This window comes from Kogia breviceps, chromosome 16, assembly GCF_026419965.1.
Source record: "Kogia breviceps isolate mKogBre1 chromosome 16, mKogBre1 haplotype 1, whole genome shotgun sequence".
Classification (NCBI taxonomy): Eukaryota; Metazoa; Chordata; class Mammalia; order Artiodactyla; family Physeteridae; genus Kogia; species Kogia breviceps.
The window spans coordinates 67,236,891-67,259,043 of NC_081325.1; the positions used below are offsets into that span (position 1 = coordinate 67,236,891).

At 41.9% G+C, this 22,153-nt stretch overlaps 1 protein-coding gene across 3 annotated transcripts in view; it reads left to right on the top strand.

Annotated features, from left to right (window-relative positions):
* Positions 1 to 15,360, top strand: part of IPO5 (importin 5) — a 39,717-nt gene extending 24,357 nt beyond the window's left edge. Inside the window, exons 13-26 of one of the 3 annotated variants that reach the window (XM_059042019.2) lie at positions 81 to 254; positions 1,160 to 1,378; positions 2,469 to 2,552; positions 3,971 to 4,103; positions 4,190 to 4,311; positions 6,032 to 6,128; positions 7,350 to 7,522; positions 8,823 to 8,934; positions 9,020 to 9,075; positions 10,103 to 10,225; positions 11,509 to 11,728; positions 12,306 to 12,534; positions 13,871 to 14,012; positions 14,598 to 15,360. In XM_059042019.2, coding sequence (XP_058898002.1) covers positions 81 to 254; positions 1,160 to 1,378; positions 2,469 to 2,552; positions 3,971 to 4,103; positions 4,190 to 4,311; positions 6,032 to 6,128; positions 7,350 to 7,522; positions 8,823 to 8,934; positions 9,020 to 9,075; positions 10,103 to 10,225; positions 11,509 to 11,728; positions 12,306 to 12,534; positions 13,871 to 14,012; positions 14,598 to 14,684 — 1,971 coding nt within the window. In that variant the 3' untranslated portion in view covers positions 14,685 to 15,360. The remainder of the gene's footprint in view (positions 1 to 80; positions 255 to 1,159; positions 1,379 to 2,468; positions 2,553 to 3,970; positions 4,104 to 4,189; positions 4,312 to 6,031; positions 6,129 to 7,349; positions 7,523 to 8,822; positions 8,935 to 9,019; positions 9,076 to 10,102; positions 10,226 to 11,508; positions 11,729 to 12,305; positions 12,535 to 13,870; positions 14,013 to 14,597) is intronic. The other 2 variants (XM_067016583.1, XM_067016584.1) reach the window with 2 other exon arrangements.
* Positions 15,361 to 22,153: the final 6,793 nt, after the last annotated feature.

The window sequence follows — 22,153 nt, forward strand, 5'->3', positions numbered from 1 at the left end:
GTGATGAGTCTGCAGACACTCAGGCTCTAAGAAGAGGGATGGCATTTGAAAATGTCTGTGTGTGTGACTTCATTTCACAGGTGATTGCAGCTCTGCTGCAGACCATGGAAGACCAGGGCAATCAGCGTGTGCAGGCCCATGCCGCTGCCGCCCTCATTAACTTCACCGAGGACTGTCCCAAGTCACTGCTTATTCCATACTTAGATAATTTGGTGAAACATCTGCATTCCATCATGGTCCTTAAACTTCAAGAGGTAAGTTTCGAGATCTGTATGCTCCCTATTTATAAAGATTAATTTAATTTGATAGGTAAGACCTGGAGAAAGAGGGACTTTTCAGAATGGCCATAAAGAATATGAACTGGTAACAGTTGGTAAAGCACACTGCGTAGCACTGGTCTAAGGGAGAACAGGGAGGAAGAGAGGAAATAATGTCTCAGAGGCAAAGAAGGGGGTTTAAAGCAAAGGACGGGTGCTCAGTGTCCGTGACGGCAAACTAGGAGCATGTGTGTATCTGAAAACAGACAGAGGTAGACAAGTTGAAGGCAGATCGGTTAGGTTAGTTAAATCAGGAATTGATGGATCAGATGTGACGTTACTAGTAGATTTGGGTAAAGGGCTCAAGTGTGAAGGGTGCCTCTGTATAATCCCCCTCCCCTCATGGGTCCATTATGTGAGATGCAGAGTGAAGGAAGGAGTTGCTAAGACGGGCTGGGGAGGAGGGTAAAGTATGTGAGCAAGAACAATGCAAAGAGAGAGCAGCCAAGGAAGAGAGACATTCCAGTGAGATCCGAGGCCCTCGTGACGTGAAACACAGAGCAGGTGCTGAGAAGCAAAGGAAGGGAGTAAGTTGACCTTTTAAAGGTGTGTTGGGGCCTTGGGTACAAGGAGCAAGAGCTCTGCCGAGCGTGGCTGTGGTTGGCGAGCGGCACGAGGAGCGTCGGGAGTGGCTCCGGAGCGCTTGTGTTAGAGAGAGAACAGCACGCGTAAATGCGAATAGTCAGCGCCGTTCTTACATTTGCCTGAAGACCTAAGACAGTCTCCCATGTGGCTGCCGGAGGGTGGGCTCAGCTTGCGGTTTCAGAAAAGCCCTCGGGAACTTTCAGGGAGTGTTTCTTCCATGTTCTCATTTGTGTGATTGTTGTGTGTCTTCCTTCTAGTTGATCCAGAAAGGCACCAAGTTAGTTCTGGAACAAGTTGTGACGTCTATCGCATCAGTTGCAGATACTGCAGAAGAAAAATTTGTCCCCTACTATGATTTATTTATGCCATCACTGAAGCACATTGTTGAAAATGCAGTTCAAAAGGAACTCAGACTTCTCAGAGGAAAAACGATTGAATGCATCAGCCTCATTGGTCTGGCTGTTGGGAAGGAAAAAGTACGTGATTTGTAGTACGTCGAATTTTTTGTTTGAATTTGGCAACGGAGGCATTGAGGGTACCAGAGGGTTTTTTCCTTCTGATAAATGGTTTTCTGGATACTTGTTTTTTTTCCATCATCTTACTCTCATATTAACTTTAATTTTATATACAAATAAATTGTTGCCTTCATTTTTTCATCGCTAATATTAAGGTTTCTTCTTAACTCAGTTATGCTCTTGAAACCTTCTCTTATGGGTACAGTCTGTCTCTGTGGAGGCTTGTGGAATTCAAAACCCATATGTTTAGTTTCACCCACTTGAACGTGTGCTTGGGAACATTCCAATTGCTTTTCTGTTAATCCAAAAAGCATTGAGTGTCCCAAGAGAAATTTATATGCATACAGTTCTTCAGAAAGTAATTAGCAAGGACCATGGACCGACCAGTGTGTTTTTCGTCCTAGCTAACGTCTCAGACCTGTCAAAGCTAATTCAAAAGAAGCGCCTCTGTCATCAGCCCCTCATGTTCTTATTCTCAGAGGTTTCAACATAGAACCTTTCTGTCTGATTTCCTCCAAAACCAGCATTATTATCTTATAACCTGTTTTCTGGGAGACACTGAGAAACTAACCAATAAAACATTTTTGTGTTCTGTTCTCTGCATTTTGGCTTTCAAACTATTTTTGAAACAGTTTATACAATGGAGATTGCCAGAACTACACAGAGGGTTAAATGAAAGTCATATAGTTCTGTGGAGCAACCCAAAATTGTCTTTCCAGATTTGGGTTATCTTTTTACTGCTGGAAATACATAAGCCACGGACCAAAACTTGATGCCACTAGAACTATCTTTATACTGCAATTCATTTTGACCTTCACTGGAAAACGTATTTTTCTGGAAAAAGCACTAAGTCCATTGCAATATAGATGAAAAATTTTCAATATAATACTTTTATCTGAGGGGTTATAACCTGTGTGGGAAATGTAATAGATTTGGGAGGAAAGTTTTATTATTACACAAGAAACAAAAATTGGGTAGCAGTAGTGCCTCTCTGGTGTGATATACATGAGTAATACTAGTGTCTTTTTTTTCCCCAAATATTTCCTTCCAGTTCATGCAAGACGCGTCAGATGTGATGCAGCTATTATTGAAGACGCAGACAGACTTCAGTGATATGGAAGACGATGACCCTCAGGTAAAGCAGCCCTCACATGCGCCTGCATCCTTTTGGTCCATAGCTCAGGGTTAAATGTATTAAAAAAAGAAATCGAGTAATAGGTTTCTTGCGATAATATCAACCCAGGGTATCAGAGACATTCTTCACTGGTTTTCCTTCTACTTGGCACACCGTTGTTTCCTCGGTCCATTCCGGGCTGCTCCTCTTCTGACTTGTTTTTGGTTCCGTTGGGCTTCTGTCGTGCCAGGCTCTCTCACCTCTTCACTCTCCTTGAGCGGCGTCATCCATCGGCACGGCTTCGGTTTTCCTTCATAGGGTTGTGACTTCAGGTCTGTCGCCAGATTCAGGGTGCATCTGTCCAGCCCCTTACTCTATAGACATCGCTGTGTGGGTGTCTCCTGGCCCTTTGCCTGCCAGATGACTTCCCTCCCCTGTCAAAAGCCAAAGAAATACGCAAACCCAGCAGTTTTAGAGCATGTCCTGCTCTTCTCTCTGCCTGTGAACAAGCCCTCGCTGAGCTTGGGAAGAGCCCTCCCCACTCAGCCTGGCTAACTTCTGTGCCTGGTCCACGGCCGGCACCAGTGTCAGTGGTGGGTACGGAGGACCGTGTGGTAAGCACGTCGTGAGTGTCCGTCGCGATCTCAGTGATAGTCACGGTGCCTCCTGTACCGTGAGCGCCTGCTCAGCAATGGTTGGCTTAAATTCTAACTCTACACGGCCACTCTGTAATTGTTTTCCATACTTAAAAATGCTTTTTCCAAACACTGAAAAATTTGTTTTGTTTTGTTTTTTAAATTAGGAGTGGGGGGTGCGTTTTCACATGCAGGCATGTGAAATAGGCCAATACATAGATGGATGCTGGAGAGTAAAAATCACTTTTGGGGCCATGGGGATGAATTAGAACCAGATTCCCTGTAGGTAGATTAAGTCTTTGTAAACACAGTAGTAGTAGAAGAGGTGTCTTAAATGTGGACAACCCCTTACACAGAAAACTTAAACAGCTAGAAGAAAGGGGTATTTAGTGTTTAATGAATGGAACTTCAGGCAGTAGGCAAAGTCAGGGAGGTTCCTGCCTTCGAGAAAATTAGTGCTTAGGGGTTGGTATGTTTAAGTGGACTTTGTTAAATGATTCAGATGCTGTTCGAGAAAACTTTATTTTGAAATATGTAGTTTCTTGAAAGTAGGAAAAAGAAGACAGAGTCCTGGTCTCTTTTGCCTCCGCTGTTGTCTGTATCCTAGTGTAGAAGTTCACCATGATTTTCCATGGTTTCTGAACATTTTAAGTATGTGACCTTAGAAAATGCACTTATTGCTTAAAGAGCCATGAATGTAAAAACATCGTTTCCATGAAACGGGGAAGGGGCTTTCTTTATGTCTTATTTATCCATTTTTTTATTAAAATCAGTTTTAATTTAATTTTTAATTTTTCTCCCCAGATCTCTTACATGATCTCAGCATGGGCCAGAATGTGCAAAATCCTTGGAAAAGAATTTCAGCAGTACCTTCCGGTGGTTATGGGACCTTTAATGAAGACAGCTTCAATTAAGCCTGAAGTTGCCCTTTTAGATAGTAGGTGTCCTCATGAGGACGTGGCAGTTGTGGAATTTCTCTTTGTTGTCATTTGTAACATGAATTTGTTGCTTCTTTGCTAATAGCCCAGGACATGGAGAGCATGAGTGATGACGACGGCTGGGAGTTTGTGAACCTTGGAGACCAGCAGAGCTTCGGCATTAAAACTGCAGGCCTGGAGGAGAAGTCGACCGCCTGCCAGATGCTGGTAATGACAGTATTACTGACCTCGCTTTCACAGCTTCTCATGATGAATACGCATAACGCCTATGTATATATTTCAGCATATATACGCTTACGTATATTATATATATATATATACACACACATATATATATATATTTCATAGGAGTGCTTTTCACGGATGCTGAAGGAGTTATTTTGAAGGGCCAGGAATGTATTCTTTAATAAATAAAATACAGAAACCTTTTAGACCCAACATGTCCACTTACGGATTTCCATCCTAAAGAAATGTGGATAAAACCTTTCGTTACCAGTGCTGTTTTTAATAACAACAACAAAAATGAAGAGCCCCAATAACTGCTGTTAGGCAGACGATCAGTAATTACTGTGCCTTGCAGTGTTACATAGCCATTACAGAGCTACCTGAGGGGGAAGGATTTTTGCCTGTTGTTTTGTGTTAAGTGTATAGTAAGTGGCTAAGGAATATTTTTGAATGAACAGAAATCTGCTCACAGTATTAAAGATAAAGTTGGTAATGATTTCATTGTATTTAAAAAATAGACATGGTAGGAAAATCAAAATGTTTACATTGATTATTTCTTGTGGTATTATGGGGTCTATGTATGTTCTCTTTGAGTTTCCTTTTTTTTTTTTTTGGTGGTACGCGGGCCTCTCACTGCTGTGGCCTCTCCCCTTGTGGGGCACAGGATCCAGACACGCAGGCTCAGCGGCCGTGGTCCACGGGCCCAGCCGCTCCACGGCATGTGGGATCTTCCCGGACCGGGGCACGAACCCGTGTCCCCTGCATCCGCAGGCGGACTCTCAACCACTGCGCCACCAGGGAAGCCCGAGTTTCCTTTTTTAAACCTTCATGAGCACGTATTGTAGACAGCGAGAGTTTTTTGGTTTTGTTTTTTTACTAATAGAATTAAGAGATTTTGGTAACAACATTGTAAATCAACTAAACTTCAATTAAAAAATAGTTTTAAAAGAGATTATGGTATATTACAAATCTAGCAGTTAAGTAAGCTTAAATAAAAGTTAATGGCTTAAATTTTATTTTGTATTTGTAAAGTATTGTGTTTTCTAATTCATTTAAACATATATTTCTGGAACTTATTCTTATCAGTACTTAATTACCTATAATTTATAAACAATTTGGATTTTCTGTAGTATCACTCAACTTGAGAACAAATATAAATGTAACATCTTCTACAAAATTACTAACTCTTTTCATGTAGTGAAAGAGAATAAAGAAACAATTATTTTAAGACAACAATTTTTTCTGTTTCACTGTTGAAATGATTTTTTTAAAATTCAGAATAGCATAAGCCTGTTTGCTGCAGATTTACAGAAGTGATGTGCTGTGATTACATTTTCAGGTTTTGTTTTGTTTTTTTTTAATTTTAGGTTGCCTTAATTAAGTGGCATCTTTTGTTTGAAGTATTTTCAGGATGCTGAAACTTTTGCTAAATTCTCCCCCCACACACACAAAATAAGAATATGAAGTATTCCCCCCTTCGAATGACAATATATTACTACAGTCGTTTCATGGTCCTTTCCCATTTTATAATTCCCTTTAGTTAAAAGACTAATTTCACAGTCCTGCATACAGCTCTAAATGTAGTTAGCTCTAGTTAGGATATAACATTCTGTGGTCCTCATGGTTTTGCAGTTTGTTAATAAATATTAATACATCAACATTAACATGGGTCTTGTTTTCTCTTCAAATACTGTGGTTTCAGGTTTGCTATGCTAAGGAATTGAAAGAAGGCTTTGTGGAGTACACGGAACAGGTCGTGAAACTCATGGTCCCTCTACTGAAATTTTATTTCCATGATGATATCCTATAATTTTTTAACAGAAAACATTTCTAGATTTACTTAAATTGTAGGCTGTTGGAATATTAGACTTGGTGCTAACCGAAGTAAGCATACATCACCAGTGTTCTGTTTGCACTGACAGTGGCTTCAGGTTATAAACTTGGTTCTTTGCAAAAGTGCCTTTGTTTCACTTGTGCCGAAAACATGCAAAAGAAAATGTCAACTATCCCCTAGTTGACAGTTCTCTGTGGAGCACTGAAGAGCTTTAAGGATTGTTATTTTATTAGCAAGTGTTTATGGTTGTGTATAATGGCTGCTTTTCCCAAATATCTTTTGGGAAAGATATTTGATGTTAATTTTAACATCTATTTGATGTGAATTTTAGCAAGACCTTTTTAACAAGTTAGAGACCAACTTATAGTACTTAACTTTCTATATAGCTCATTGCAAATGTGGATTATACCTCTGGAGAGAAATGTCTCTTGGTAAATCTGTGTGAAACAATTTTTCCTCCTCAATGTAATGGTAGTTGTAATTAATATGTATAGGTAGGTTTTTATGCCATTTCGTGCACGCACACACACTTTCGTAAATGGGTTAAAAAAAAATGACAGCCCGATGGAATGGTAGAGCCTGGACCCAAAGCCAGGTCTGTGTGGCTCCAGAGCGCCTTTGTTGTAGTTCTCATGCAGTATCCTGCAGCGGCATCCTTTACAGAAGATGGCTTTTGCCCAGCAGACTTCCCATAATGCCTGAAGACAGCAGAATTATTTTTAAGAGGAAGTCTCAAGACCTTATTTTAGAAATGGTGTTAGATAAGGGAGAGGCAACTCATCTTTACCGAAAACTGAAGAGGCTGATTCGGGAAGAGATCCTCAGTAGTTTTCTTTAGTAAAGCCATTGCTTCAGTTCCATTTGTTAGAAACACGCATTACCTCAAATTTGGGGATAGGTACATTCTGAGACGCACTGTGAGAGTCCCAGGTTCTTCCTCAGGCATTTTGATGTTTAGGGGTTACATCTGAGCCTTCTTTCCTGTTAGATCGTAGGTGATGGAAAAGACAGGAGGTGTGTCTTGGGGGCAGGGAGACTTCTGTTTTTATACACAGGTTATATTTAACACAAGCTCTTGGAGAGCAGTCTTAGATAAACGGAAGTTGGCAGGCACTCCACAATCTTGAGGATAGTGATTACACTAAATAATCTAAGGATAGTGAGTACATTTCCTTAACAATAAAACGTGTTCGCGTGGCAGCGGCAGAATCCATGCCTCTTCTCCTGGAATGTGCAAGAGTTCGTGGTCCTGAGTATCTCACACAGATGTGGCATTTTATGTGTGATGCTCTAATCAAGGCCATTGGCACAGAACCAGATTCAGATGTCCTCTCGGAAATCATGCACTCTTTTGCAAAGGTAAATATGTTTCTCTTCAAAAATATGTATAAGATTATGTGTCCATTTATTAGTCTCGCTAATTAAATGGGGTGGGTTTTTTTTATGCTGTAACAGAATATTTTCTTTTTCTATCAAAAACGTTTAATATTTTGGTGCTTTCACTCTTTTTGTTTTTCTTTCTTTTCAAGAGTAGCTCTTCTTGTATTCTGTTCTTCATTAGTTTCCATCATCACTACCTGGTAATCCAACTACAGAAACTTGGCTGTCATCATCCAAGTCATGTCTAGTTTCTGTCCTGGTCTCTCTCCCCTAAATTCCCTTCTGTTTTTTGCCGTATCTCTTCTTTTTGCTATTGAAAGAGCCTCACTTGGTCCAGTCCAGAAGCCATTCCTTCTTTCCCTCATAGTTCATTCGCCTTTCCTCAAGCACTAACTTGCTCTTTGAGTCACTCCCCTTCCCCTATTCTTGGTCCTCTCCATTGCTCACCACTCCATAGCTTCCTCCACAGTTTAGTTTAAAAATTCTTTATTTGTCCCCATTTACTCTCCTGAAGTTCACATTTTCTTGTATTTTTCCGAAGACCGCATCCTTCCCTGTCTTTGCCTGTATCATTCCCTCCGCCTGTAATGCAAGTGTAGCCTTTCTCCAGCGCCATCTTTGTACAGAGTATGCATGTAGTAACTGAACTCCTTAGAAGCTGGTCTTTTTCCATCTTTGAATTTGCAGCATCCACCATAATTCCTGGCACTTAAGACTTGCTCAGGACATCTTTAAAGGAAAAAATATTTTTTTAATTCTCTTTAAAATACTGGCATGGTAGCAAATACAAACCAAGTGGATTTAATCATTAATCTTCCAGGGTACTGAGTTATGTTAATTTTTCTCACACCTCCATCTGATTCTCTTTTTTAAAAAAAATTTATTTATTTTTGGCTGCATTGGGTCATCGTTGCTGCGCGCAGGCTTTCCTCTAGTTGCGGCGAGTGGGGGCTACTCTTCGTTGCGGTGCGCGGGCTTCTCATTGCAGTGGCTTCTCTTGTTGCAGAGCACGGGCTCTAGGCACACGGGCTTCAGTTGCTGTGGCTCGTGGGCTCTTGAGCGCAGCCTCAGTAGTTGTGGCGCACGGGTTTAGTTGCTCCGCGGCATGTGGGATCTTCCCGGACCAGGGCTCGAGCCTGGTCCCCTGTATTGGTAGGCGGATTCTTAACCACTGCGCCCCCAGGGAAGCCCCTCCACCTGATTCTTAATGGAGTTTAACTTTTGACTCCAAAAACACTTAAATCTTATGAGTTGCTTTCTTTTCTCAACCTCGTTTTAGTGCATTGAAGTCATGGGGGATGGATGCCTTAATAATGAACACTTTGAAGAGTTGGGAGGTATATTGAAAGCTAAACTTGAAGAACATTTTAAAAATCAAGAATTGCGGCAAGGTACGTTTTCCATGCTTTTATTTCTGAATGTAATCCTTCACCGTTTTGGCGACCATTTAAAGACATTTATTTGGGTGTGTTTTAGTTAAAAGACAAGATGAAGACTATGATGAACAGGTGGAAGAATCACTACAAGACGAGGTAAATGACCCCGTTTAGAAGCTCACGTACACGGCCGCGTGCGTCTGGAAGAGAGCGCTTGCGCTTCCGACCCGTCGGCCTTCTCATTAGATGTACTGCCTATTAATCTCCAGTAGGAAAATCTGACGTGTATTTCATTTATTAATCCAGAGAATAAGGAATTTGAAAGTAGCTGATTTGTGGTTTGGATGCGTTGCATTTTGTTGCAATGACCTCACATATGAAAGCACTTTGGAGCTCACCTCGTATTTTCTTCTACACTCTCACAACAATCCTGTATATTTGGTGGTGCTTTCACCATTTTAAAGATGAGTGACTCAAACTCAGATGTTGAATGACTGCCTACAGCCGCACTGTTGACAATCTCGTGCTTGAGGCCAGATCTTTCTATAACGCCAGCTGTCTTTCCACTGGGCCACAGAATTGTGATAAATAATATGCGTGCGGTGGTTGACACAGTTCTCCACATTGTTACTCAGTTCTCTCACCGTCAGACCACTTGGTGCCATCAGACATATTTCAGCGGTGCGTTTAGGGTCCGGCATGTGGCATGTGGCCGTCCGGTGGGCAGATGCGGACGCGTGCGGGTCACCCCCGTCCTCTGCAGCGTGCTCACACGCTGACACGTTGTTCCCAGGGGTGTCAACAACTGACCCACATCTCCCCACCGGCCTGCTCCAAAACCAGAAACATTCTTGCAGAAAACAAAAAAATAGTAAAGTCAAATCACTTTCGTTTCAGATCTTTGAGGTTTGGGTTAATTTTTCAACCGTATATTTTAAATATATTCCAAGAAAAGTATTTGCAATAAGTGCAATACTTACCACACTCCTTCCTTTCTTTCCATAGCCAGACAAAAGACATCACTGGGGTAACCTCAGTCTCTGGACTCTTGCTATGCCCTTAAGAAAATGAAGAGAAGTTTAATTTTGTACTTTCCTTGTGTTTTTTATAATAAATGTTACCGTTAATAATAGTAGGGATACTTTTAAAATACATATGGGTATGTATGTGTTTGTTTTTTTAGGATGATAATGATGTTTATATTCTGACCAAAGTGTCAGACATTTTACACTCAATATTCAGTAGCTACAAGGAAAAAGTGTTACCATGGTTTGAACAGCTGCTTCCGTTAATTGTCAACCTAATTGTAAGTGTTACCTCTTTTTGACAATTATTTTAGATAGTTGACCTGTAAATCTTTCCTTACAGCATTTGAAAACTTACACTTTCAAGTCAGAATGGATCGTAGAAATCATGGTTTCCACTGTACCTCTTTAATTTACCAAGTTTATTGCATTGCCCTGGATGTTTTCTCCTTCAGTATATGCTTGAAGTTTACTAATTAGGTTTTCCATAGTTCAACTGATTTGTAATACAGTCTGAAGGCATAGAACTAATTTTTTATTATTTCACATTATCTATATGCTGCTAAATTAACAAATGGAAACAAAATGGTTGCAGGTTTTTGGTTTTTGTTTTTCAGTAGACACTAGAAAATTCCGTTTTGATCCTTACTATGTACCACCAGCAATCATAGATTCTGGATGATAGCCTTATATATTCAATTTTTTAAATGTATTATAAATTGTAAGCAGTCATCAGATATTTATGGGTTTTTTTGGCTTTCAATTTTGTGTTTTGTGGTATTTAGTACTGCACTATCTTTTTTTAAATGATTTAGGCACACACGACATTCTGTTGAATCAGTACTATAAAGTTAAATTTTTGCAGCTTTTACTATTGTTGTGTTTTTTAAATATAGCATTGCCATTATCTTTTTTGTTAAGTAAATGTGTATACATACATAGCTGCTGCTGTCAGTTCTTCCTGATACTTGGTAATGTCAGATTGTGGAATTCTGTAACAAATCACCCAAGTCTTTTAAACCTATACTTTCGTAGTAGTTTGAGGATGGTTATCGACAAGAACTGATTGTTACTATGCTGTTTTTCATTACCTATATCAGGAATATCCATGTAAGATGACAGCCTATAGTGCATAAGTGTTTCTTTTTGTTTTTGTTTTGTGGTATGTGGGCCTCTCACTGCTGTGGCCTCTCCCGTTGCGGAGCGCAGGCTCCGGACGCGCAGGCGCAGCGGCCATGGCTCACAGGCCCAGCCGTTCCGCGGCGTGTGGGATCTTCCCGGACCGGGGCACGAACCCGCGTCCCCTGCATCGGCAGGCGGACTCGCAACCACTGCGCCACCAGGGAAGCCCTGAATAAGTGTTTCTTTATGATCTTTTGTTGTTGTTGTTCCATTAGTTCATGTCTTTTATTAACTAATACACAGTGACTTGTCTTCTGGTTTGTTGAAACAATAGGTAAGACAACATTTGCCAAAGTAATGTCTGTCATAGTGGCTGGCCGTAACAACTCCAGCACCACATTCATCTGAATAGTCAAAGCTTAAAAGAGTATCTCTTTTGTAGTGTCTACATAGACCGTGGCCAGATAGACAGTGGGGCTTGTGCATCTTTGATGATGTCATAGAACACTGTAGTCCAGCCTCATTTAAATATGCAGAATATTTCGTAAGGCCAATGCTCCAATACACATGTGACAGCAGCCCAGAAGTCAGGCAAGCAGCTGCGTACGGCCTGGGAGTCATGGCACAGTACGGCGGAGACAGCTATCGTCCTTTCTGTACAGGTACTTCTGTTTGTTACGTGACGTGCGTCTCATCCCAGGCATCCCCGTGATCCCTGCCTTGCTTCCCCCCGCACACCGCCCGCCCCGCAGACCTACACTGCTTCATTCTCTTTTCCTTTTTCAAACACCTCTCTGTAGCACTTAGGAGTTTACCGCCCTCATGCTCGGAGAAATGGAAGTGAAATCTGGGGCCAGAGCCTCCTCACCTCAGTCCCAGGGTACAGTCCACTTGGGGCTTGGAGGGCATACTTTTAAAACATGCTGGCATCCCTGTAAGTTCAGCACGGGAATATAGCCGGGCGGCTTTCAAAAGCTGCGGTACACCGAGGTGGTCAAGAGTGTGAACCCGGAGGCTACTAACCTCCTGGCGCCTAGAGATTAGTGGCAGGTGCTCCTGAGACGCCAGGGCAACTTCCCTTTCCCCATGTCTGGTTCTGTAGTCACAAAAACAAACATCTCTTGCACTTGAACATTGCCTCACTATAATTCATACCTGGACCAAAGATAAGAAATATTTATGGACATTTGCATGAAAATGTGAGACTTTAAATGACTTTTTTTCAAATGCTTATTTTAGAAGCACTTCCACTACTGGTAAGAGTTATTCAGTCTGCTGATTCTAAGACCAAAGAAAATATCAATGCTACAGAGAACTGCATCTCGGCAGTCGGGAAAATTATGAAGTTCAAGCCTGATTGTGTGAACGTTGAAGAAGTCCTCCCACACTGGCTGTCTTGGCTTCCCCTGCATGAGGATAAAGAAGAAGCTGTTCAGACTTTCAGTTATCTTTGCGACCTGATTGAAAGGTAAGAAATGGGACAGGTAGGCCTTATTTCCTTCCCTTCACGTAACACAGTGCTTCCTGTGCACAGCTTCCAGGTGTATAGGTTATAATAATGCTGTCTTTATAAATCAGGTTAAGAAGCCGTATCACAGTTAAGAGTGCCGTATAAGCACCTCTAATTTTGAGTTATTCTTTATGGAACTCAGTTCAGCAGATCATTATAGAATGTGATGTTCAAGGAAGGTTCTGTTCTGTCTCCCACCCCACTCATTCATTCATCCATTTCACTCAGTAGCTTTACTGAGGTATAATTAACATACCATTCATTAGTAGAATGGGATCAAAGAACATTGTTAGTACTACTGTTTGACCCTCTGAAATACTAGTGTTTGTCTTTGGATTAAAAAATCAGTGGTATAAGGGAAATATAGCAGACGGGCAGTCAGGATCTGGCCCCAGACCTCTGTCATTAATAGTGTCATTTTGTGCCTGTGAGTATAGCTAAGAATTGCAACAACCTTGGAGGTTATAGAAGGTTTCAAATCAAAGGCGTGTTCATTGGTGGTCTGTTTTTCTAAGTCCAAGTTCCCCTAGGTACTGGATCTGGGCTCTGGCACTTAACTCTTTTTAGTTCATAAATAAATCCAAGGGCTACAACCACTCATCTCCTGGAGTTTGTAGAAACAGGCCAATGGCTATATTCCTTCATGCCTGTTTTAAGTTCTTGTTCACACAAATACTGGGAGTCTTCACAGGGAGGACATCATCATTAAGGAACATAACAGCCATCGTGGAGACTCCTTACCTGCTCCTGCCTCTGAAGTGACCAGTTCTCCATCATGCTATTTAATCATCTCCCTTGGAAATGACTACTCTGGAATTTTCTGAATGAAAAAGACTGGAATTCTAATTAGATTCACTGTTAGGTTTCTTTCCATTAAACTTGACTGGAGCTTATTTACTGGCTTACATTTAGAATGCCTATATTATCTTTTTGAACTTCAGATTTATTTTAGAAACCATTTTGCAGTGTCTAAATAAAATTTGTGTTAAGGAACTGTTCTTAGTAATATCTTGGGTTTTTTTAAAACACACACACACACATATATATATATATATATATATATATATATATAAAATTTACATGGGAAGAAACTGGAAAGCTAATAAGTAAAATTAGCTGGTTTTCTTTCTACTGAATTTAAAAGGCAGTTGATTTTAGCGAGTGCATAATCATTGTATAAAGACCTAATAACAAAATTCAGTGTTGGGGGAAAGGTGTAGAAAAGTATGAGTGCTTGAGTCCTTTCCTATTATAATTTTCATTTACAGTGGTTTTCTTCTCTTTCTTTTTTCAGTAATCACCCAATCGTTCTTGGCCCTAACAATACCAATCTGCCCAAAATATTCAGTATAATTGCAGAAGGAGAAATGCATGAGGCAATTAAACATGAAGATCCCTGTGCCAAACGTCTGGCTAATGTAGTTCGCCAAGTACAGGTAAGCGGGTTTGGTTAAACTGGGGAAGAAGAACTAAAAAAGTTACTTGGTTTTGGCTTTTTTTTCCATATTCTTCTCTATTAGAGGAAGGAAACAAATCCAACTAGCTAAGGAAATTTCATTTTTATATTCTCTTGTCATCAAGCCTCAAATGGATTATACTTATTATATAATATTCTCATTATTTATTAAAACTAAAACCTGTATCTTAAATCTGAGACTAGCACATACTCATTATGTAGAAGTTTTCCTGCATATCTGTGAAGAAACAAAGGTGAGATTTTAATAGTAATAAAACTGTCAGCTACCAAAGACTTTTCCTACCTAAATTCATGTGTATAGATTACTTGAATGTGTCACCTAAAGTGTAGCTTTATCAATGCAAAAATGAGAAAACTTACTGTAAATGAAATAAACTTTATAGAAATGAAAAGATTTCTTGCTTTTACAATGATGTTCATCAAGCTAATCTACTGGAAAGAAGGTATTTTGGCATTATTTCAGTCTACCTAATGATGATTATTAAAATACTTCCCAGTGACCATTTTCGCCAAATCTAAATGTGTGACAATGTTCTTTCCCTAGACTTCTGGAGGACTGTGGACTGAATGCATAGCACAGCTCAGTCCCGAGCAGCAGGCAGCCATACAGGAGCTCCTGAACTCTGCCTGAAGGGCCTTAATATCACCACCAGAAAACTAACTCCAAATAAATGTTTACCCTTTTGTTTAGGTTTCTTTGTTTTGTTTTTGAGCAAAAGAGGACGGTAGAGTTGTGTGTAGGCCATTCTTCTGCAAAGCCACAACAGCAGGAAGAGAAGCCCTGGGTTTCAGGATGGTGTTTAAGTGGATTTCTCCCTCAGCACTGAGGAAGTCCCATGAGCCCTGCAGTAGCACTGAAGAGTATTTTTCTATTGGTATAAGCCACCCATGTGAAGGTGAAAGGGAAATAAAATTAAGTTTTCTCACTAGATACAAGGAGATTTCAGACAAAACAGCTTTAAGATCAGTTCCTCAGCGTTAGATGTGTGTTAAAACAAGTTGCTGTACACCTCGTGTTAATTCTATTAATAGGAGTGTGAGTCTTTCTGTACGGTAGAAAGAAGCCTTTTACCCAGCAAACTAGTAGATCCAAAAATTGAAAAGAAAAAAAAAAAAGCTGAAAGCAAAAACAACAAGCATGAAGATGTTATTTTATGTCACTTCCGATTCTTTTCCCCAAAAGGCTTATGCAGTGACTCAGTTTGGAAAGCTTTTCAGCTTCCAGCCCTCGAATGTGAAGTGTCGTTGGCATGTCTGGCGGTAGCCTCATTCACTCCTCAATAAACAACGTTGAAAATACAAAAGAATTTGTGTAAGAATTTAGTACTGTCTGGCTTTGCTTCTTTTAACGTTTTTAATATAAGAATAATCTAGGATTTTTTAAAGGAATAAGGATGGCTCTGAATTTTGTTTTCCCCTGATATTTTCCTCGTGCAATTCAAAGTTAAAAGCATCTAGTTTTTACCATCTTCCACTTTAATTTAAGCTAAGTTATGATACACCTACTCTGTTCACCATTGGTGTGCAAACTTCAGTCGTTTCAAAGCTAGCATTGTTCCTGTTAGAAAAAAAGATTTGGCTTAGTATTTTTATTGCAAATTGTAATTGCTGTGGAGCCACACGCAACTTTTAAACTTTTAATTTTATGATAAGTATTATGGCTAAAATTATTTACTGATAAATTCAGTAAAATGTGTGAATGTGTTTTTCTTTGTGTATTAACCTCATAGCAGTAAATGAGTTGCTGTTGTTTCTTTAAATAATTTTTCTAAGAGGTCTTACTAGATTTCTGTTGAAACTCCAGTGTTAACATTTTTATAGTTTGTACTGAATTTAACCGTGATACAAAAATGAATTTTATGCCTAGATCAGAATTTAAAATTAAAGGTTTTTTCTTTAAATGATTTGCATTACTTTATTAACACTAAATCTGAAATGGAATGGAAATAGATAAAATTATATTAAGGTGGTTTGGTTGGGGGCAAATACCCCTCACATATATTTTGTTTCTGGCCCAGAAGCTTTGGTATCTTGCAGGACAGACACCATGTGGAGTGACTTCTCTAGTAAGATCATTGCTTTCAGTGGGTACCTGTGTGACTCTCTCAACATGTGTGGGGAAATTGGAACCTACTTTATATCCTGTCTTCCCGTTGGAGTAAAAATGTGGTAGTTCAACCCCTCTGTACGTTCTGAGATAGAATGCTGTTTGGAAGGCCCATTCGTGTCCCGATGGCGAACACCTGGGGTACTGCAGGTTTGCCTTTTTAACATTTATTACTCTCCTTGAAACGTGAACCGTGTGGTGTGCTCGCCTAAGCTGAGATGGAAGTATGGTCAGCAGACGGGCACATGGCTTGGGGAGAGTCCGGTGCTTGCGGAGCTGTCCCAAGCACTCACGGCATATGGCACAGAACCTCGTAGCTTCGAGTGTAAACATTAGTGGGGAAAGTCAGAAGATGTACCCATCACAGGCGTCTAAGGCCCCTGAAAGAATCAGTTGCAGACTGGCTACATCCTTCTGGGTAGAAGTAGGAAAACAAGTAATCGGAGTTGAATTAAGTTAATCAGGGAAAGTCAGTTTTAAAGACTTGATGTGACATGATCCTGAAACTCGTAACTGATTGTAACACAAACTAACAATTCTTTGGAATTATCTGGGGTGACATTTTTGATACCTCATTTTGTCTATACAGGATCAAAATTCATGTTTTTTTCCTTCTGTACCAAATTTAGTGGCCTAGTGGCCTTGCATGTCAGCCAGTAATTATATGTGTATGAATCCACGCTATTTCTGGAGGAAAATAACGTGTGTGGCCCTTACATTTTCTGGATATTTTGTAACGTAGAGGGTTAAGTTATGTGCACAAGTGTCAGAAGTTTTTAGCATAACTCATTTGGAATATTTTTTTAACACTAAATCTAAAAAGCGAAATTGTCTTAAAGCTAGTTTGACATTTCTGTAATGAGAGGCAACTTTATCGTAACTCTGTAGCTGTAGTTTGACTAACAAAACCATCAGTAAATGCATAAGCAAATGAACATTCTCCATGTACCTGGTCTCATAACAGCTCGCTAACGAGCCAGCTGAACGACTTACTTAGTAATTAGGACCGCCTCACTCTGCCTGCCAGTATTGCATCAAACAGTCTGGCTCCGCGCTTCTTCCGTGGAAATCACTTTGTACCTCTTAGCCGCCCTCTGCCTCAAGGGAGTCATAGCCAAAATCTGCCAGCTTTCATTTTCTTAGTCCCAGAAGTATGAAGGTTTAGAAGAAAGTGAATTTACCTGCAAGGAGTGGGCTTGCATTATTACTTCCCACACTTGAACTTCTGACCAGGGGATGGGGAGGTGGGCGGTTAACTCTAAAACCATCCTGGACTGACTCCCCCCACTTTTTTTTCTCACACAATCTGTAATCCTGCCAGTCATTTGCTAGACAGTATTTGGGCACATTCTATTTTCTGTGTATGTTGCATATTTGAGTGGATGAACACAAACACTGTGAAGATAAAAATGATAGCTCAGTTACTCATTTCTAAGAAACGAACCCCAAAGCAGTGTGATCAGTTCTTATGTAAAACGCCACAAATGTTTTTTTTTAAAATTCCTGTTAGAGTAGTAGAATATAATTCTGAAATGTGTGTCAGTGATCCCTTGTATGGTTCTTGATCTTATACATGTCTGTCCTCTTAACTAGCATTCAGATTGTAATGGAAATCAAGTCCGGTGCCATTTGCTATAGATTAAAAATTAGTTCCCCTGCTTCTCTTAGAGGTTTTGTAACAAATAGGTACAAAGTGTACGTTTTGAATTACAACCTGACAGCAATCCTGTGGTCTTAAGGTACATCGTGAAAGATGGTGATGTTGAATGGTTAAGAGCAGGGGTCAGCAAACTTCTTCTGTAAAGGACTGGATGGTAAATATTTTAGGCTTTGCAGCCCCCAGCATCTTCATCACAGCTACTTAGCTGCTTGTTTAAACAGTACTCAGCGAACGGGTGTGGCTGTTTCCCAGGAGACCACAGAGACAGACTGGCGCCTGAATAAAACCTTTGCTCGGGTTCCAAAATCTCACTGTACACGTTCTGAGACTTTGGACAGGTTAACCTCTGTACCTCAGTTGCCTTCTCTTTAAAATGGGAATAATAATAGTACCCGCATTATAGAGGATTTAAATGAATTTAGAAGTCAGCCATGGTGTTAGCTATCATCACTTAAGGTCTCTTAATTTTTCAAAATCAAGTATTTTTTTTTTTTTGCAAATTCTCTGAAGAGCCTCGATGTTGAGAGGAAGCCTAGGAAGTTGTGAAAAGTATCAGCAGCTCTGCCGAGTCTGCGGAGTTGTACCATGAGTGTATTTGGCCGATGGAAACGCAATTTTACTTGCTCAGCACCAAGGGACTGGTGTTGGAAGAGCCTCATCTGCGCACGGCCCCGCCCCTAAATGCACCCGTGACCTCATCTGCACCACGACCTAAAAAAGAAGCCGTTTGTCCCTGACCGGGGAAGGAGTTCCGTTGGACTCACTGTGAGCGCTGGGTGGTCCTGTCCCCCAGACTCAGGGTCACCGGGACTCGTCCTCACAGTGGCTGGCAGGAGGTCCCCGTGGTGGCCTTCCGGGGGGCCCGGCCCCACTGCTCACCAGTCTGGGCCCTTTGCAAGCCCCTCGGCCTCTCGTGCCTCCGTTCTCACTTCCAAAGCAGCCCATCAACAGCACCTCCTGCACAGGGTGGCGTGAGGTTTGAGGTGATAGTATCCGTGAAGCCCCTAGATCAGTGCCTGGCAGTGTCAGTTTGCTATTATGAGTACACGCGTTTGAAGAGATGGAATTAAGTTTGGTTTATGACTGATGAACAACGTCATAAAATACTCCAGGGACAATGGGTGCAGTACTTATACCCAACAGGACAGATACTCAGTCAAGAATTTTATTGAATTAAGCTGTGTGACAAAAACTGATGGCTTGGGACTTCCCTGGTGGCACAGTGGTTAAGAATCCGCCTGCCAATGCAGGGGACACAGGTTTGAGCCCTGGTCCAGGAAGATCCCACATGCCGTGGAGCGGCTAAGCCCGTGCACCACAACTACTGAGCCTGCGCTCAAGAGCCTGCGAGCCGCAACTACTGAAGCCCGTGCGCCTAGAGCCCGTGCTCCACAGCAAGAGAAGCCACCGCAATGAGAAGCCCCTACACTGCAACGAAGAGTAACCCCCGCTCGCTGCAACTGGAGAAAGGCCGCGCGCAGCAACGAAGACCCAGCGCAGCCAAAAATAAATAAAACAAATTTATTTTTAAAAAGAAACAAACTGATGGCTTGAGGGCAAGTGCTGAGCAAAATGCACGGGCGGTCTGCCTTCACGTAGGGACACATCATAATTTCAGAGCAATGAAAGTAGAGGGTGTGGAGTGTGTAATAGAAGAAATCAGGGAAATAACATTCATTAGTGCAAATAGGATGTGTATCCAGTGGCCTCCATCTAGGCATTCTAGAAAACTGCACCAGACACTCAAAATCTGGCCTTTCCTGGTCACTGAAAAGCCCACCCTGAGTGGAGGTCGTCTCTGCAGACTTGCCACCACGACTGGGGCTGTGTCACAGGGGTGGCACAGAGGCGAGCATTTGGGACCAGCGTGGAGCATGTGCTGCCTTGGTGGGTGAAGGCGCCAGAGGGGCAGGAAGTCGGGAAGGCTGGGCTCCAAGCCCTCTCCCCACGCCCACCTCTGGTTCCTGCCAGGGAGGGTATTGCTGCTAAGTCATTACTGAGTTGGCAGTGAAGAGAGAATGTGCTGAATTGTAGCCCATTTATGTTAACTTGGCCCCAGTCCCTGGATGCAGTTACCCACTTTTCTTTCCCTCCTGGTAGGGCAGCTAGCGGCTGCCGCTTTCCACTCAGTTTCACACCCTCCTGGATTTTCTCTAACCCTCTCGCCTTGGAGGAAAACTATGTAGTTTTAAACCGCCGTTGAAATGAAGGAGAGCCCCCGTTTGACCAGGAAAATAGTGAAAGGATTTATAGGGTCATGACCCTGTTGCATTTTCTTATTAAAAACCACACACTGCAAGTTTATTATTAAAGGGCCAGAAAAGATGGTTCTCTTTTAGGAAAAATATAGCCCATCGATGTTTTTAGTGTTTGTGAATTGGGTCTCATGGGGAAAGGTTACCACTACTATAAATGATCCATAAGCCGCAAGACGGAAGCTCTTCTTGAAGCTGCTGTTTCAAGAAGAAAGTAAAGATAAAATAGCAACACAAACTTGGAGACATTATAATGGATTGAAGTAACTAATGGTTTCTTAAAAGAGCAGTAGCGAAGGATCACGAGGCAGAAGGAAGGTTGCAGGAGAGGACACTCCCTCTTCTGTGTCGCAAGGATTGCCCCTTGCTCCCCTCCAAAGTAGAAACTTCAGGGTCTCTGTCGGCAGAGGCAGTGAGCGAGGGGCCCCTCCCTGGCCTGCAGAGATGCCACCTGAGAGAGCCACTTGCTCTGCCCACACAGCCTGCCCGCCTGCGGTGCAGCGGCCGCCTCCTAGAAGTCATTCCCGAAGGCCTGCAAGGCCGGGGGGACGGCCACACAGGCCTGGTTCCACCCGTGCATCTGACTCTGGCCACTGTTCCGTTCAGCCCCAACTTCCTTCCCACCTGATAAGGGAGCCCTGGAGCCACAGGCCTCCTGCCTGAAAACTGCAGCCTCCACCTGCAGGTAAGGCCCGTTTCCCTTTATGTCCGCTTCTGCTGTATTATACAGTATAAGGAGAGCATTCGCTTCTTACCTGGAGCTGTTCCATTGCAAACGTCCCGTCTTGGCCTTTGAGCTATCTGGAATAGATTACGTTATTTCCAAATAGTTTCTTTTGAGTGCTCCAAAGGCTTCCTCTGATTTGTCGGTGGTGGAGGACGGTGGTGAGGATTGGATGGAATGATGTAACCAGCGTGCAGCGTTCTCAGGGGACTCAGGTAGTGGCTATTGTGGCAGCTACACCCAGGCCCTGGGGACCAGCCCCCAATCATGCAAACATTCCAGAAACCAACCACAATCGAGAACCTACTAATAATCTGAGCTTCCTGCTTCTGAACCCTTTGCTGGAAATACTGTAATTATTTATGAAAAAAAAAAAACCTTGACGTATATTTCTCAGATCAGGTGTTTGGAGCAAGTGGGTAAGGAAGGCATGCTCTCTCTCTTTAGTTCTCACACGTGACAAAATTTATGGGCATTTTGAGGAGAGGCCCAAATTCTAGAGAGTCTTCCTTTTTTTTTTTAAATTACTTAACTTTACACAAAGGGCCACCTGTACCTGGTTCAAAATTCAATGTTTATAAAACATTATTCCGTGAAAATGTCTCTTCCCACACTTGCTCCTTAGCCTCCTCTGCCCAGCTCGCCTCACAAGGAGAACTTTGCAGAGTTGGTCCCACCAGAACATTTCTGCTTAATGCAATTCATAACCTTCTGGAAGGAAATTAGCATTCCTGATGAAATGCAGGTGTATTTTTCTATGGATATGAGTCGGGTTAAGAGCTACTCTGAGGGCTTCCCTGGTGGCGCAGTGGTTAAGAATCCTCCTGCCAATCCACGGAACATGGGTTCGAGCCCTGGTCCGGGAAGATCCCACATGCCGCGGAGCAACTAAGCCCGTGAACCACAACTACTGAGCCTGCGCTCTAGAGCCCGCGAGTCACAACTACTGAGCCCACATGCCACAACTACTGAAGCCCATGCGCCTAGAGCCCGTGCTCGGCAACAAGAGAAGCCACCGCAAGGAGAAGCCCGCGCACCGCGACAAAGAATAGCCCCCGCTCGCTACAACTAGAGGAAGCCCAGGGGCAGCAATGAAGACCCAACACAGCCAAAAATAAATTTATAAAAAAATTTTTGGAAACTACCCACCCTCCTAGGTAACCCAACCTGAATTCTTTAACGGGACATTTGGATTATCCCTTTTTTCCCCAATAAGTCAATAGTGATTAACCTAATATTTATTTATTTAGCCTTTAAATACCTCTGCTGTGAAAGAAATCCTTGAAATTGGCCAGCTCGAGGTCTATGCCCTTGCAGTTTATAATAAAATTCCAACATAACTACATTGTCTGAA